The 17760-nt window shown below is 39.9% G+C and overlaps 1 protein-coding gene across 5 annotated transcripts in view; it reads left to right on the forward strand.

Moving 5' to 3' along the window:
- The window catches only part of IQSEC1 (IQ motif and Sec7 domain 1), a 275684-nt gene that overhangs the window by 237352 nt on the left and 20572 nt on the right, over window positions 1–17760 (forward strand). For 4 of the 5 annotated variants that reach the window (XM_029912583.1, XM_026656720.2, XM_024208800.3 and 1 more), the window contains 5 exons: window positions 498–527; window positions 3070–3195; window positions 7704–7803; window positions 12317–12490; window positions 13199–13375. In XM_029912583.1, coding sequence (XP_029768443.1) covers window positions 498–527; window positions 3070–3195; window positions 7704–7803; window positions 12317–12490; window positions 13199–13375 — 607 coding nt within the window. The remainder of the gene's footprint in view (window positions 1–497; window positions 528–3069; window positions 3196–7703; window positions 7804–12316; window positions 12491–13198; window positions 13376–17760) is intronic. The other variant, XM_026656717.2, reaches the window with a different exon arrangement.

Raw genomic sequence — 17760 nt, forward strand, 5'->3', positions numbered from 1 at the left:
TTAAGGCATGAGGGAGAACTGAAGACCCCCTGGAAGAACTGGGGGAAGGTGTCACCAAATATGAGAAAGCTAATAGTGTCTTACACCATATGCTTAAGTGGGAAAGGAAAAATGTCTTGACTGTTCTATAGTGTTTTGGGGGGTCATATTTACTGTCATATAAAACTTTCAGTTGACAGTAACGTATATATTTCTGCTCCTGTCTGGTTCAGGCACATAGCATTCCAGACACAGGGCTTGATCCTGCAGTGTGCTGAGCCCATGCAGTCAATGGAGTTAGGGACACTTAACAGCCTTTCCGGAAGCAGTGGTTTTTCATAGAATCAGCTGCGTTTGATGAGCATTTTTTTACTGTGTGAAAGAAAATGCAGGAAATAGCCACCTATTTTACTTTATAGGAGTTTACTCATAGTAAGACCATGAAATATTTACTTGCTATGATACAGTACTGTGTTTCTTTGAGGTTTAACAAACTTGTATGTGTCTTTCTACTGTAGATTGGATCTCTGCATCATGGACTTGGTTGTGTAGGTATTCCTTTTCATATTGATTCATGCTTTATAAACCACACTAATCAGAAGCAGTTTAATATTCAGGATTATCCCTTACTAACACTAATATTTTTCTGCTGTATTTTTGGCTTTTTCAAAATGTAGGCTTCTTTCAGTTGATTTATCTTTTAAGTAAACTTTTCTCACTGTTGACTTAGCAAAAACATGCCAACACTTCCTGCAGAAGTCACTTCCTTTCATGCTCTAAGGTATAAAGATTTGCTAAGAATTAAAAAAAATTTCTTCGTGTAGTTTGTTTGTAATTCATTGCCTAGAGTTTTTTAGATTTTGTTTTTTCTCATGCTCTGTCTTTTTATTTGTGCATTACTAATGCAAATTATCACCAGACTATCTAGGGTGCCCTATGCAAAAATGAAAATTGCATTGATTCTGTCCCAAAAGGCACACCCCATCACCTAGCTCTCATTTTATCAACTATTCCTAGTATGTTTCAGTATTTGTTGTTTGTTTCCTAGGAGGATATTGCCAATTAATTTGCAGCTCTTTTTTCAAAGGTAGATGAGTACACCAGGCATTAGATAAAAATTGAAGTCCAACACAAATTCAATTATATTCTTAAAATTGAATCTCCTTATGAAATGTTCCACTTATTTTAATCTCAGGCTTGTGTTGCCAATAATAGTAAAAACCGTTTTTAAAAAATTATTTTAAAGCAGTGAAAAGCAAATATAAATGCTAATTCCCCATCACCTGACTTAGCTTTGTACTGTGTTTATAACGTAGCACCTTCTGTCAAAAGATTAGATGTCATTTTACAAATTTGACTCTTAATGATTTTTTTTATTATGATGATTTTCCTTTGCATTAATATTTTACCCTAGGATGATCCAGAGAATGTACTTCTGCATTGCTTTTAATCTGCTTGCCTCCTGCTGTCCTTGCATGAGCAGTCAACATGGAAGCTTTAAGTGTGGTGGAAAGCTTTGTTTCATAGTCTAATGAAAGTATCTATTAGTACTTCCTAGGTGTTTGTTTAGAAATGCCTGCAGACTATGGAAATGCTCTGGAGGACACTTCTGTTGATTAAGAATGAATACATTTTTCCTTTCAGTTAAATTCCATATGTAGGTCTCACTGTAGTTAACTCTACATTAATTAGGCTCAATTTACTCCTTACAGTCTGTCATCTTGCAGTGGCAGATGCCAGGCTGCCAGCCCCAAGGGGAAGTAAGTCTGTCTGGAGATGGGGGAAATGCAGCAGCATAACACACCTCTAAGACCTCTCTGGTGGGAGCCTATGACAGCTTGTCCAGCACCAAAAGTGGGCAGGTGTGACCTCGAGGGAAAACTGATTCAGCACCTTTTCTCTAGCATTCTCTGCCAGCCGGATTCCTGTAGAGCATTAGCTAGGTTTTAAAACTGTCCTCTCCTGGCAAAAACCCCAGGAGAATAAGTACCGTAATTAATATAATGCCACACGGGTATTGGGGGTGAAATTCTGGCATGATTGGTGTCAGTGGCAAAAATCTCACTGATTTTAATAAGACCAGGATTTCACCCAATGAAATAACAAAGAGGAGGGGAAGGTGTCCATGTATCAGTTTCTATATTAAAATATAGGCCATACTATGAACAAGTTTTGTGAACCACTGATTTAAAGGAATAGTGTGTACTTACTAATAATCTCTGCTTTTCAGCTTCCTTGGCCTAATAAACCATACTGTTCCCATACAGAATCAGAGGTTGTAATAAAATAGTTCATTTAAAATAAGAAAAACAAGTCTAGGTGCAAAGGAATATTCTATGCTTTACATGAAAATATAAATTTAAAACATCCCTTTTTAATACGATTGGCAGAATCTTATTTGCATTTGAAAGACATGAAGTCTCAGTAGGCTCAGAATAACTATTTTCTGTAGATGATGTAGGCAGGAATGTTTCAAGGAAGAAAGTGGGAAGTTATTATTGGTTTTCTTATCAGCATGAGAAAAGAAGTCAGACTGAAAATGCATTTACTTTTTCCTGATGTGCATGCCACCTTGCCTTGATGTCACAAATGTATAGATTGAATTAAACAATTAAAAACAAAAAAACCCACCAAAGCCTGGTGTATTCACCATCTCACAAAAGGTGAAATAATTTTGCGTCCCCTGTTATTTGGTATTAGATATTTAAAAGTGTGCAGCAAAACGGAATCACTTTGCTTTGTGATCACACTTTCTGCTTTATTTTACTCAATGTTTTATAGCTATATACACTATGGATTGCTCCTGCTCCTATTGAAGTCAGTAGCAAAACTCCCATTGGCTTCAATGTGCAGGATACAAGTCCCTACAGAATATCTGACCTAATGATTTCATTGTGTTGTGGCTCTGTTTCAACTCTGCAGCAGATATATCTGTGTTGTTATATTATTCATCCTTTGATGAAAAATAGTCTACTATTGGTCTTAAAGAACTAAAGATATTAGAAATATTAGCATAATCATAAAGACTTCAGGCAAGAAAGATACTCTTTATTAACTGAGATCAGCATTGTACTTTTCTGTATACCATAGGTTCTCTCTTTACCCCACCGGAGACTTGTTTGCTACTGTAGGTTGTTTGAAGTTCCAGACCCAAATAAACCTCAGAAGCTTGGTCTGCACCAGCGAGAAATATTTTTATTTAATGACCTCCTTGTGGTATGTATTTTCAGATACAATGTATTTTTTTAAGATAAGCTTTTATTAGCACACAGATTCTGATAAGTAGAGAGACTTCCTAAGTATACTAAGAAGTGTGTAGAAAACTATATTTTCATTGCTAGATTTCTGCTGCCATTCATTTGTTTATCTTTGCTTAGAGGGAGACAGCTTAACCTTTGCCCGTATAGTCTTATCATATTTTTGGCACCATGGCTGAAGGGTTTTTTGCTAGAGAGCTTTACTAGCACTATCAACCAGGTTTTCTGGGACATGATAATGTTTTTCTTGCTTATAAGGTCCAGCTTTCTAAAATGCAAATGTTTTGCAGATCTTGCTAAAGGCTGGGGGCCAGACTTTTAAAGGTATTGGGGTGCCTAAGGTGTAGATGGCACCTAGCGGGACTGTCAGAAGTGCCTAGGTGCCTAACTTCTATTGATTTCAGTGGGAATTATGCATGTAGGTGCATCTTTAGGCACCTAAATACCTTTAAAAATCTGGCCCTTGGTCCTTCTTGGAGCTGATCACTATCTGGATGGAGCTTGGTGCTTTGAACTCCCATTGATTTCCATGGGAGTCAGGGCACTGAAAACCCAAGAGGCCATATGTGCTAACAGGGACAGTGTTATGGATCTGGATTTAAACAGCTGTAAACTAAGGATTTTGTGTCGTGTCCTCTAGTTATCTGCAACATAGGTTCCCCTTCCCATCCCATATGCACACATACACACCCCTTGGAGGAAACACCCCTTGGAGAGTTTAGTTTACAAGGGGAAGTTCTTGTCTGAGCAGTGAGTATATCCGTGCAAATATGTTGAATTTTAGAAATTGAGTTCTACTAATTGAATTTATCCTTATAATAAATTAAATCAGTTCTAGCAAATCTACAGGAAAAAAAGCATGTTCTTATGGCTATGTATTGCTTGCATGAATATCATTACTACCTCATTACATCTAAGCTCGTCATTTCCCCCAGGCCTTTGGTAAGGGATACCAGCCACGGCTTTGGGTTATTTTTATTATCTAGCTTTAGCTGGTTAGTAGTTGTTTGAGTCAAGATGGGCTGAGGACTCCTTTGTTTTGTATTGTGCACTGTTTGATTTATTTGTAGGATGGACACCCAGTGCATGAGACAGGAGACTGGATTTTTATAATTCAAATGCATTTAAAAAATAAGAGTCATGGATAAAATCAGAAACACTATTTAAAATCCAAATTGTGTTCTAGTGACCCGTGAATATGATCTTGAGCCTCAATAGTCTAGGAAGAGTTCGTGTCCAACTGTTCATAATTAAGGCTGCGAGTCTGTCACGGAAGTTACGGATTCCATGACTTTCTGGGACCTCTGTGATTTCTGCACCCTGCAGGTGTGCCTGACCCCAGAGCCACCCGAGCAGCTCGGACAGCCCTGGGACCAGCCGCACCACTCCACCCCCCCGCAACAGCGGCAGTCCTGGGGCACCCCCCGCTAGCAGCACTGGCGGCGGTGGTCCTGGGCCGGCCCCTGCCAGCACCGGCAGCGGCGGTCACAGCTGGCCCCCCACCCCCGAGATCCAGCAGGCGCCCTGGAGCACCCCTCCCCAGCATCCCCCACGAGCACCAGCGAGTGTCCCAAAGCCCTCCATGAGCACCAGTGGGCACCACGGAGCACCCCCAGCACCAGTAGCCCAGGTGCCCCCTAGCGCCCCCAGAGCCCCCCAGAACACCCAAGATTTAGTCAGGGATATATAGTACAAGTCATGGACAGGTCACGGGGCTGTGAATTTTTGTTTATTGCCCATGACCTGTCCATGACTTTTACTAAAAATACCTGTGACTAAAACGTAGCCTTGCGCATAATCACTGATAATCTCCGAAATATATATTTAATCAAGTACATAAAAGGCTGTTACAAGGAGGAGGGGAAAAAATTGTTCTCCTTAACCTCTGAGAATAGGACAAGAAGCAATGGGCATAAATTGCAGCAGGGGCAGTTTAGGGTGACATTAGGAAAAACTTCCTAACTGTCAGGGTGGTTAAGCACTGGAATAAATTTCCAGGGAAGCTGTGGAATATCCATCATTGGAAATTTTTAAGAGCAGGTTAGACAAACACCTGTCAGGGACGGTCTAAATCAGTGGTCTCCAAACTTTTCTGATCGCACACCCCTATCAGTAAACAAAAATTTTGAGCACACACCCATTGCCGCGCTGAAGCAAAAGAAAAAAAAAAAAAACCGCCCCCCCTGCCACGCACCCCCCAGGATCCTCTTGTGCACCCCACTTTGGAGACCGCTGGTCTAAATAATACTTAGTCCTGCCATGAGTGCTGGGGACTGGACTAGATGACCTCTCGAGGCCCCTTCCAGTCCTACAATTCTGAGATTCTATGATTTTCTTTTGAAACCTGAAGATTCTTTCTCGTTACTACTATTAGTTATAAGAAAGTGGTTTGGTACAATAGTTTATTGTTGCAGAAAATATTTGTGATAATTCCAGTTTTACCTGTTCCAAAAAAGGCTCATCTAGCTATTGAGATGAAACAGGAAAGGGTAATTACACCTGGCTATTGATCTGTGTTCAGTTGATGTGTTATGATCCAGACGTGTCTATTCCCTTGAATATAAGTTGATTATGTTGAAATATGTTTTACAGTTGATTTTCCTTCCCAGCATACATTTAGCTTGACCCAGTATTTTTAAAAATACAAAGAAAAGGAGTGATAGTGATAGGTACATTGCCTGCTCATTATTTATAATTTGTACTCTTACTCAGAGCTTGAACAAGGCAGGCTTTCCTTCAAAAATGGAAAAATAACCTTCAAATCCAAATGTGATCATGAGTGTAAATCAATGCAACACTGTCATCCTCTGCAAACAGTCTGTGTTTTGTCTCCCTTAGTCTGATGCTAATAGCTTTGCCAAATTGTATCAGAGTGAAAACTGACCAGAGTCTCGTTAGTTATCAGTGGTGCAAATGGGGAACTCTATATCCAGAAGTTAAAATTAACAAGAACTGAGTCAATTTTATTCTGCCACAACTTGAGCAAGCTGTGAGCTGCAGCAGAGGCAGGATCTAGTCACGGTGGAGGAGATCCCAAAAACAGACGCTAAAGAGCAGGTTATTAGTTGTTGTTTGTATTTCTTTAGTGCCTAGAGGCCTCAGTCCAAATCAGGTAAGTGCTGTACAAACACAGTCTAATCGGACAAGAGAGACCAGGGCCAGGAGGAGAATCAGAGGCAGTGGGAGGTGAAGAGACATGGCCAAGGTCACACCGCAGGTCAGCAATAGACCCCAGAATAGAACCCAGGTCTCCTGAGTTCCAGGCCTGTGCCCTGTTCTGCCTTTCTGCAGTCTCATTGTAGCACGGAGGACAGAGAGAGGAAAAGCTCCTTCTGCCATCTAGTAGCCAGAAGGGATGCGTGCTTCAGACTTATCAGACACCTCCTAGCAGGAGGCTACAAAAGATAATCCCACAGACCACACACTGGGAATCCTATCACTGTCCCTGTGAGTTAGCTCAGTTTTTTATCTGAGAATAGCTCCCGGACTAGTGAGTGGTTTAGTCCTTGAGCTATTTTGGGTAAATCTACACAGCCTGTGGAAGTGAGCCTCTCAGCCTGGGTCGACAGACTTGGGGTGGCGGAGCTCATGCTAGCTCTCTAAAAATATCTGTGTAGACAGCGCTTTGAAGTTGCGGTTCAAACTGGAGCTCTGGCTCTGAAGCCTAGGGAGGGAGGTGTCAGAAGTAGCTTGGAAGCTCACTCATGTGGCCTGTGTAGACATACCCTAAGTGTCTGGTAAACCTCTCAAGCCCTACATTTGAGGAGTAAGAGAGGGAGTGAATAGGAATGAGGGTGGAGGGTGGCAAAGGGAGGGAAGAGGCTGATAGAATAAACTAATAGAAGGGAGTACTATATAGTCAAGTACTGAGAGATTCTGGGGGGAGTAGGAGAGACAGAAACAACTGTGTGGCAGAGAAAGGGTAGTAAGAGGTTAGAGGGAGAGAGAAAACAGTCTGAAAATAACTAAAAGATAAACTCTGATCAAGGATAGAGGGAAAGGTAGGAGACATAACAAGTTTCTGTTGAATGGCATATTTTTCAATTACATTCAATAAACAATATGTAATTGTTTCATTTCTTTAAGATTGAGGGGCAGTGGCCTTGGGAGATATGGTAACACACAGATATTTTCACCCCAAGCCCTCTTGGTGGTAGGGGTCATGTACATTTTTCAAGTCTTGTTTATCTTTCTGCAAGCAAAGGTTGTAGAATCGTATCCCAATAGACCAGTTCCAGTGCAGGAGAAAAAAAAAAAAAAAGCAAAAGTAGCAAATAGTTACTGTATTGCAGACTGGAAGCTGTCTTTGGGTAAAATATATATATATTTCTAATATGCCAGTACCAAGAGTAATTAAAGTAGTGTGCATAGAATTGTTTCACTATTATAGTTGAATATTTTCCACTGACGGTCAGATCAAAGAACACATTATTATTTTGTCTGGGTTTTTTTAATTGATATTTTCAGGTCACCAAGATCTTTCAAAAGAAGAAGAATTCGGTCACGTACAGTTTTCGACAGTCCTTTTCCCTCTATGGAATGCAAGTTCTTCTTTTTGAGAATCAGTGTAAGTCTTTCTCTGTTTTTCTCCATATGGTTTTCTGATATCAGGATGAAGAGCTGCCCATCAGTTTCTTAGGTCTAGGAGTGAAGTGTAGCCCTAGAATTAAATACAAGATGGTCTTTGAAAATAGCAGGAATGTCGAAAGACTTCTGGCTTAAGGATAGGCGTCACATCTGGCTCAGATTGGTGTTTCTGAATACAGTGAGGACAAATTTGGTGTATCCTTTTCTGATCTTCAGCTGCAATTAACAGACATGTAGTTCTAAATAATGACTGAGAGACAGATTTGTGTAAAACAGTCTCTCAGCCACTGTTTGTTTATTTAATATCTTTACTGATTTATAACTCAACTCAGTACCTAGGGAACTTGCATAATTAAAAGATAAATACAAAATATAGTTAGATGAAGTTTTTGTATTAAAAACCTGCATCTCCTGTCCCCAGGTGTTCCCGGGGTAATTTAAATGCTTCGCCCGTTAGATGTACCAAACTCAGTCTCCAGGAGACAGCCAGAAGGGGCCTTCCATGTGATTATCTTGCCACTGCTCCTGGAGAGTTGAACCCCAGGAATCAATAGCAATCTAGCAGCAAGCATAGCTGTTTCTATCAGACATAAGAGGTTTCTCTGACATTTTGCACCCGACCATGTATGGCTTTATAGATAATAGCCAAAACCTTGAATTGCGTAACAAATCCAGTGTGGTTCAGTGGTACGATAGTTTCTGGTTTCTCCAAGGTGCTCCTTGCCTGCCATGCCCATAACCCCTGAAAATGAGGTCACATGCTCAAATGGCTCATCCAAATAAAGAAACAAGTTAGTGTATTTTACATGAGCTGAAGAATCCGGGTGACTTTTAAAGGGTTACAATTATGGTTTATTGCTGTAATCTAGCTGTGAGATTACAAAGGCATGACTTACTCAGGTACAGTCCACATCAGATAGGAATGTTTACAACCTGGTCATAGATGAAAATAGGTGTCTGCCTCTGCTGTCACCTGGGCATCCAGAAGCAGCTACAGATCTAACATAACTTCAACTGCAAACTACACTGTCAAAGATCAGACATACACCTTCAATAGAGGGCACACTTACTGACTTAGCCCAATCCTAGAGATGCTTCACCATGCCTTTTGCTATCAATAAACCTCTTGGCTCTTGTCCACTTCTGTGTAAACATAAAGACATATGGTATCTTGGAGTCAGTGGAAATTAGACTTAGCTCTGAGTGCCACCCACAGACTGATGCTGCTGCAGCCCAAGCCATCTCACTATGTATTGCCTCTTGTAGAAGTGCAGGCACAATGAGCAGGAGGGAAGACAGGATGGAACACTTTAGATCCCCATATGGGAGAAGCCTTGGGGTGGCTTCTTAAAGAGAAAGGAGCAAACCCACTGAAGAGGATGTTGTGTCCATCCTTCAAGGATCCTGCAGATGAGTCAACAGAATCAGTCACGCTCATAGCCCTGAAGTGTGCTTGTGTTGGAAAGTAAAGCCTGATCAAATTTTTTAAAACTGTCAAAATAAAAGTAGTTTTCCAAAGAAGTTTAAAACCAAAGTGTGCAGCTAACCTGTGTATAAGCTATTATTTATGGACAAAGAGCTCAGAATGTGCAAACAGTGAAAGTTTAGTCCCCTGTAACCTGTGAAATTCATATTCTCTTACACTCCTGTGGGTAAGAGGAGACTAACTCAAAGTACTGCAGGGCCAGTAGAGCAGGCAAGTAACCAATATCAATCCATCCAGTAAATCTGCATGTTGCAGCTATCAGAATCAGCTTGTTCTCAGGGAATGCTGCTCATGAACATTCTGAGGCCAGTGTCACTAATGCAAAGGGAGCGAAACCTTTCAATTTGGCTGATGCTGAGTCGACTGAAATTATTGGCATTGCACAGTTGATAAGGGTAAAATATATTATGGGATTTGTTGGCTCCAGACAAGGAAGTATGGCATTTATCTCTATTGCATAAATAGGCCACAAGGAAAACATTTATATTTACAAACAAAAGTAATTTAAAAAATGTTAAGGTTAGCTACGTATTTTTAGTGGAGTCCAGCTAACACCTAAATTATTTGTCAATGTTTGCTGCTGTAGGAATGTCAATGTTTGCTGTAGGAATATCAGTTGTATTGATAGCAGCGCTGGCCATAGGAGTTTGCTATTGGGGAGTTTGGTCTGTGTTGTAGAACTGTTATGTGCAATTCACTAGCTTGAATTTCTTTCTGGGTGTCCTCATAGTTATCAAGTTGCCTTACCTTTCCTTGCTCAGCTGTTGTGAATGTTCTTTTTTTTTTTAAAGTTCTTCACTTTTTCTGGTTTGTAACTGACTAGCTAGTTGGCTCCTCCTCCACTCAAGAAAGGTGAATGGCCTGATTTCCCTTTTGGTTGAAACTATGTATGCTTTGGATGGTGCATAAGTCTTTGTGTAAACTGTAGCTGTATTTGACTCTGCACTTTTTAAGGCAGTGTAATACTTTTTTTGGAACACAATGACCTTGGCAGCTGGGGGTAGAAATTGTCTCGCACCAGATGGTGTTTCTTGAGTGAATGGCCATGAGAGAGGATTTGTTCTTCTGCTTAAATAGAAATCTACAATGCTTGAATTCCATTTAGTTGTGCACTTGGAAGCACCCTGTGTTGGAATAAAGGATCATGGACTTTAATACATGGAAGAGATCTGTATTTACTTAGTATTCAATTTGTGGACCTTCTGCCGATCAATAAGGTCAGATGGCTCAGGAAAGAAATTTTATTAAATTATTTACTGCACATGTTCTAAGACTGTGTGAGGCCTCATTTCCAAGAGTCAGCAGTTCAAGCAAAAACTGAAACCATTTTCTGTAGTGGAGAAAATCTTCATTATGTGTATATCTCTGTGTGTCTGTACCTTTCTGCTCAACTGGCAGATGTTCATGTGACCAGCTGTTAAGGTCTGCTATGTTAGATGCGCAACTGGACTACAGGCAGCTAGTTCAAGAATTAAAATGAAGACAATCTGATAAGCAAGGGCTGTTTGCCCCATCATTTACAGTGGGCTTTAATTAAATGCCTTGAAAATGATCCCCATTGTTGTAAATAAAGGTCAGGATGTCACTGTTCATGCCCTACAGAATAAGCACATTTTTACTCTGACATTGGTGGCTAACATTATACAAAAAAAGTGATTGGAGAGCTGAGGTTAATACAAAACGTTACAAGTCACACATACAAACACATCCTGCCTGTTTACTCACAAACAACCAAAACAAAATGACCAAAAAGAATCTATAATATTCTGAGGATTATTGCTAGAGTCTTTGCTCAGCAAAACTCCCACTCAAACATGAATGAGGTGTCAGGATCAGGACAATTGAATATAAATTATCAGATTTGTTGGGAAGAGTTATGCATGTGTTTTCTCATGGATTTTTCTTCCAAGCTGCACAGTACTATCTGTGCTTAAGGGAACGAGTGTATAAAGCTTAAATACCTCAGTATTTATTATGGAACGTTAAGTTAAGCAGTTCCATATATAGAAAGTTCTAATATTCCTCGAGGCATTTTCACTAAGCCCCTCTGTCTCTTGAGCTCTTTAGGCTTTCTTTCTGTTATGTCCACTATAATTATATACCCAAGTGTTATATTTTCAAGGCGACCCTGACCTACTATCTCAAATTACATCTGTAAATTTTGCACTTACAGTTGTTTGCATGTGCAGACTGGATAGTTGCGAATCAGCCAGATGAACACATGCAAAACTAGACTGTTAGTATGCTAGCAATTTCATGTGCAAAGATGCCAGGCATCATTTCTGAGAAAGTTTTGAAAATTTGGCCCATAATGAGTAAGAATATTAAACTTAATTTATAAAGGTTTCAGAAGGTTTTGTGGAGCCCACGAAAGCTTATGCTCAAATAAATTTGTTAGTCTCTAAGGTGCCACAAGTACTCCTGTTCTTTTTTTTAATTTATAAAGTATGTCATTGTTTGCAATCTACTGAATCAAACTTCAATAGATTTTGTTTGCTTGCTTGCTGCAGTATTGTTTAGGTCTTTGATAATGTTAGGGTTAATGTTTTCATTTAAACTAGACATGTTTGGTTAGCTTTTTTGTTTGTTTGTTTTTAAATTCAGGGAAACTGGCTGGGATTTACTTTACTTCAGTCAAGGTTAGCTTAGGCCTAAACAAGTTGTCTCTTTGAGCAAATCAGCCAAACCTGTTTTATTTTTATTTTTTTAAACTGACATTGCTGCTACAAACAGATTTCATTTGTGTGTTTGTTATAATTGTCCATGTGGATGTTCAGTGAGATTTATTTTCCTTTAGAAAATGCATCTGGGTTCTGAGCAGGTAAAATGGCCTTCTGAATTTGTGAATGTGGTTGTAAAAACTGCTTTTCTCTGCCGTCTGTCCAGGGTTCGAAAATGGTAACAGAGAATTAGTGAAAAAATAAGTAAAAATGGAAGAGAATAAAATTAAAGATGATAAAAATTATTTAGCCTTGTCTTTTCTGCACTTCCTCCTCCCCACCCACAGATTATCCGAATGGCATACGGCTTACATCAGCTGTTCCAGGAGCAGATATCAAAGTCCTAATAAATTTCAATGCACCTAATCCTCAGGATAGAAAGAAATTTACGGATGACTTGAGAGAGTCTATTGCAGAAGTTCAAGAAATGGAAAAGCACAGAATAGAGTGTAAGTACAAAGGTACATATAATAGAGCATTTTCAAACTAATCAACATTAGTCAATCTGTTTAAGATATATGTAATATAATCCACCTGGATTTAAGACATAAAATAATGTAGCTCCCCATCTGTGGCTTTGATATTATTTTAGAGATAAAACAGTGATTCCTAAAACTCCTGCCAGGATCTTTTGACTGGTAGCTAGTGTACTATGTAATTGCAATGGAAATATATCTTAAGCACCAGCAAAAACTGACTGATGAGTAAGTAGAGGGTAGGTGTGTACCAAATAGGGTGAATAAATTGTATTGTAAGTTTTAGGGCTATTTTAAGTGGCTTCTTAAAAAGAGGTATTGTCTTTTGGAGATGGACTTTAGAAGAACTTTGACTCTATTTCTCTTAATATCAAACTTTATTCTTTTGAAAAGCATCATGTTTGCTACTGCTTCAGTAGCCATTATGCAAATGAACATACTGGAAGCTGCAGATATATATCTATCTAAACATAGGATTTTATATTATATTTTTCCAGCATGTGACATCCTTTCATCGCATATGTTATGTTATAAAGCCACTGGGACAGAGATCAAGTTTTCTTCCATGTACAGTTCAAGTCCACAATAAACTGACATCTCTGGATACATAATAATATTTGGTTTGCCATGTCATTGGCTCCATTTCATTACAGTCAATAACTATGAACTGTACAATCATTCTCTTTGTTTCAGCTGAGCTAGAAAAACAGAAAGGTGTGGTACGTCCAAGCATCTCCCAGTGCTCCAGCCTCAAAAAAGAATCTGGCAATGGGACGCTGAACAGAGCCTGCCTGGATGACAGCTATGCCACTGGGGAGGGACTGAAAAGGAGTGCACTCAGCAGCTCCCTTAGAGACCTCTCTGAAGCTGGTAAGCACCACATTTATTCCCTGCTCTGTACACCAGTGCGTGCAAAGAAGTGTGATAGATATGTGTAAAAATAAGCTCATTTGTGAATGGTGACCATGTAAAGAAGCAATACAGAAAGTTTAACTATTTGCCTTTTTTTTTTTTTTTAACTTTTATTGTTGGGTTTGTTTTTTATTTATTTTATTTTACCTTTAGTGTACTGAACAAACTCTATTTGAAAATATCAAACTGTTATAGCTTGCTACGTATACTTTTAAAGGAGAATGGAGACAGAGGAAAAATTGTAAGTGTATTATAGAAAAATGGTTGACTAGGGCTAGGAATAACCCACTTAGAATTCCTTTGTTTTTTCTCTTATTTATTACCTCCTTGTTAATGTAGACTTAAAGAAAAAGAAAACACTGAGGTCCCTATGCAATGACTGCTTCCTGTGTATTTTGTGCTTAAGTGTACCCATGTACTACATTGATGAATGAAATTGAGTGAAGCCCTACTAAATTCTATCTAGAGCGATAGCATCAGTCACACAGTATAACTGAATTATATCTCATCATTGTATTACGCACAACATAGGTCCTAATTCTTGCTGAAGCTGTTGTTTGCAAAATACTATTGCCAGAGGAATAGGAAAAAGCCCTGCTGGGCACAGTAGTAATGTCCCCAAGACTCAGAGCTGCTGCTGTGGCTAAAATTGGAACTGACCGATCTAAATGCCTTTTTTTTTAAATATTTATACATTAAAAAAATAGAAATGGAAAGAGTGATATGTGCCTGTTTTTATTTTATTTGTTTGTTTGCTACATGCCATTAATTATTAGTAATTAGCACCCTCATGTTTTCCAGACTTCCAGGGGTAAATGTTCAGCCCTGTGTTTAGAATGTTAGGCACACTGCTCCTGTTATTGCTAATGGAAGTTTTACCTGTAACACCAGCCACGCCACACTGACAGTACCCATAAGAGTAGCAGCAATTGAATTAAAGAAAAAAAAAAGTTTTATCCGCCTGTATTATTTATTTTGATTTTTTTTTAAATGCTGTATGATCTACAGTGGAGGCATAATTTTGTAATACTGTGTATATCTTGAATAGTTAGCCCCGGTTAGCCTTTCCTTGTAATATCAAAGCGAAGGATTTGTGCTGCAGTAAATAAAACACTGGTAAATTGAATATGTAGCGTGTGTGTGTTTGTGTGTATGTGTGTGTATGTATGTATATATATGTATACATACACATACACACACACCCCTATTATCACTTGTGTTTACTCTGTTTATATCCATCTATACCCATCTCCCTCATTAAAAGACATGGGGCCTGATCCAAAGCCCACTTCAAGTCAGTGAGAGTCTTTCCATTGACTTCAGTGGGGGTTGGATCCAAGCCCAAGTCCTCATTGTTATTAAATCTAAGCTGTACGGATACCTTCATCATCTTTTGTTTTTTTGTTTTATTTTAAGTTCTTTTAGAATGAGAACAGCCATGTTACTGGATGTGGGAGTTTCATGGCTATACAAACCAATTTGCGTGGTTCCTGATTAACTCTTTTCATCCCATAGGAATTTTCCATCACAGTCTTCCAAATATTGCCATGTACATAAATCCCTTTAGAGGGTTATGTGCAATAACAAGATGAATTTATCTTGATCATGAAAACTTTCATATTTCAAAACTGCATGCCCGCTGTTGGCATGCTCATTACTGAAAGTGGTCTTTTTCCATGATAGAAAGTAGAAATCATTTACAGACTTGAGGGTTTATCGACGAATTTGTTAAACCCAACTAAACTTAATTTTAATATTTACCCACTGACAGTTATGGAGAGCTTCTGTTTGGTCTTGTGCAGTGCAATTACCTTGAAAAATTACACACCTGTCACCTGTTTTAGGCTAACAAAACACCATTTTCAATCCCTGGGTATATACTACTATATCTGTGATGTATCAGAATCGCTGTAGTGAGTTTACAAGTACCTCCTCTAAGTTTAGCTTGCTTGGGGGGATTCACTTTGTTTTAGTATGGAACAGATGACCCTTAGAAAAATCAAAGAAAAATTTACCAGTTAGCAGAGGCAGTGTGGCTCAATGACTGTACCAAAGCAGCAGACATACAAATAACTTCTGAAAAAGGTGGACTGAAATTAGTTCATCCTAATTCCTGATGTTTGTACTGCCATAGCATGAAATATAGGATGATAAAGAAAGAGGATCTGGGTGTACTGTGTGTATATGTGTGTTTGTTTAGAAAATGGGGATTATGGGCTGGATTTTTAAAGGGTTTCCGTAATTGTTTCTGCAAAAATCCAATTTTACATGTGCAAACTGAGTAATTGCATATGCACAGAGTTCAGTGCATAATTTCCTAAGGAACACTGCAGAGGTGTTTTTGAAAGCACTCTGAAAATATGGTTCTGTGAAAGGGGAATCTGATTCTGTAAAGAAAGTTTTGGCTGTGCAGGTTTCTGATGAAGCTGTGGTTTGAAAAACATTAGCTAATTTCCCCTTGCCAGAAGTCATTATTCCTATCACAGAGGAATAGTAGTAGGGAAAAGTGCCTTTAAAATGTTTTCCATGCTTGAAAAGAAAAAAATAAACTAGTCTCTCAAATCTAAAGAAAAAAAAGATTTTTGGACCCTTTCACCTCCTAAAAGCTGAAATTGGTTTTTGGAGAGCAATACTTCAATTCCCCAAAAGGGAAACAATATCTGATATTGACCAGGTACTCTTTGCTGCTAGCTATTTTTCTATTCATTTTTCCATGAAAACATAAGTTGTATTTGCAAAAATTAAGTGAATGAGGGCTTTGGGGGGTTTAAGGTTAGTATTTAATAACCCTTATCTTGTTCTCTCTGATCTGACATCTGCTGCCATGGAATAAAAAGTAGAAATGGGAACTGGCAGCCAGCTGTGTTACAAAATGTAAATGAGTCAAAAGCATTTAATACTTCATCCTTTTTCAAATGTGAGCATTTTTGTTGCTTATAACTGAACTGTCAGTGATTAGCTCTGTCCACTGAAAATTAGTCAAGAAAAAACATATTTATTTACCCTAGAATGTAGAATTCCAAATTCATGTGTAAAATGTTAGAAGAAAACAAAACACAACTAGGAAAGGAATGGATTGTGCCAGACGCTAAGAGAACTTTAGACAATTCCAAAGCTTTCTTCCATTTATGATATTGAAATGGGCCTACACATAGATATGAAAGATGAAAACTACCCCATCACAATTCTTAATGGGGGAACAGGGGTTTTGTGATTAAAAGACAGGACTGGGAGGAATATGTGGGTTTCTGATTCTATATCTGCCACAGATTTCCTGGGTGACTTCAAGCAAGTCACAACCTGATTTTCAGAAGTGCTGAGCACTTGTAGTTCCCAGTTACTTCCTATGGAATTGGGAGTGCTTAGCATCTTTGGAAATCAGGCCCCTAACCTCTTTATGCCTCACCATATCAATGTGTAAAATGGGGACAAATATTTATTTCTTCTTCGAGTGATTGCTCATGTGTATTCCACAATAGGTGTGCGTGCTCGCCACATGCACCGGTGCTGGAAGTTTTTCCCCTAGCAGTACCCATAGGGGGGGAGTGCCCCCACGACCCCTGGAGTGGCGCCTGCCTGGCGCGGTATAAGGGGAACTGCGCCCCCCCCCCCAGTTCCTTTTTGCCGCCAGTGAAGGTGCGTCGGAACTGCTCTGCTCCAGCGTTGTTGTAGCTCGTCCCCAGAACTGTTCGTTCGTTCAGTGTTAGTACCTGTAGTTAGTTAGCTGTTTAGTTAGTCAGTGAGCCCGGGCCAGGGCATGCCCTGCGCCCTGGGGTTTAAGTCGTGCAGCTCTTGTAGGCGTTCTATGCCAAGAAGTGACCTGCACGCAGACTGTTTGCGCTTTTTGGGAGAAACCCATATCAGCGAAAGGTGCAAGATTTGCAAGTCGTTTAAGCCTCGGACCAAAAGAGAAAGGGACATTAGGCTCCAGGCCATCCTGATGGAGTCGGCGCTGACCCCGACCCCGGCACGCCACTCCGAACCGGTACCCGGTACTGCGGCGTCAGTACACTGCAACCCTCCGGTGCCATCAACCAGCCGGCACTGCTCCCCGTCCTCCGGGCATGCCAAGAGGACCAGGAAGACTCCCTCTTCGCAGCGGCACCGAGGGAAGTCTGGGACAGAGGCTAGGCCCATGTCGGGCAGTCCTCGATCCCCACCAGGCCATCCATGCCTGAAGCCCTCCAGGCGCCCCGGGACATATCGATGGGACCGCGGCGGGCGTCACCGTCGGTCCTCGTCTCGGAGAGGGTACCGCAGTTGGTCACGGCACGGTCGTCGATGCCGTTCCCGCTTGGACTCCTGTTCCAAGTCTCCGCCAAGACATCACAGCCCCCGGTGTT

This window comes from Terrapene carolina, unplaced genomic scaffold (genome assembly GCF_002925995.2).
Source record: "Terrapene carolina triunguis isolate 2854851 unplaced genomic scaffold, T_m_triunguis-2.0 Scaffold232, whole genome shotgun sequence".
Taxonomy (NCBI): Eukaryota; Metazoa; Chordata; order Testudines; family Emydidae; genus Terrapene; species Terrapene triunguis.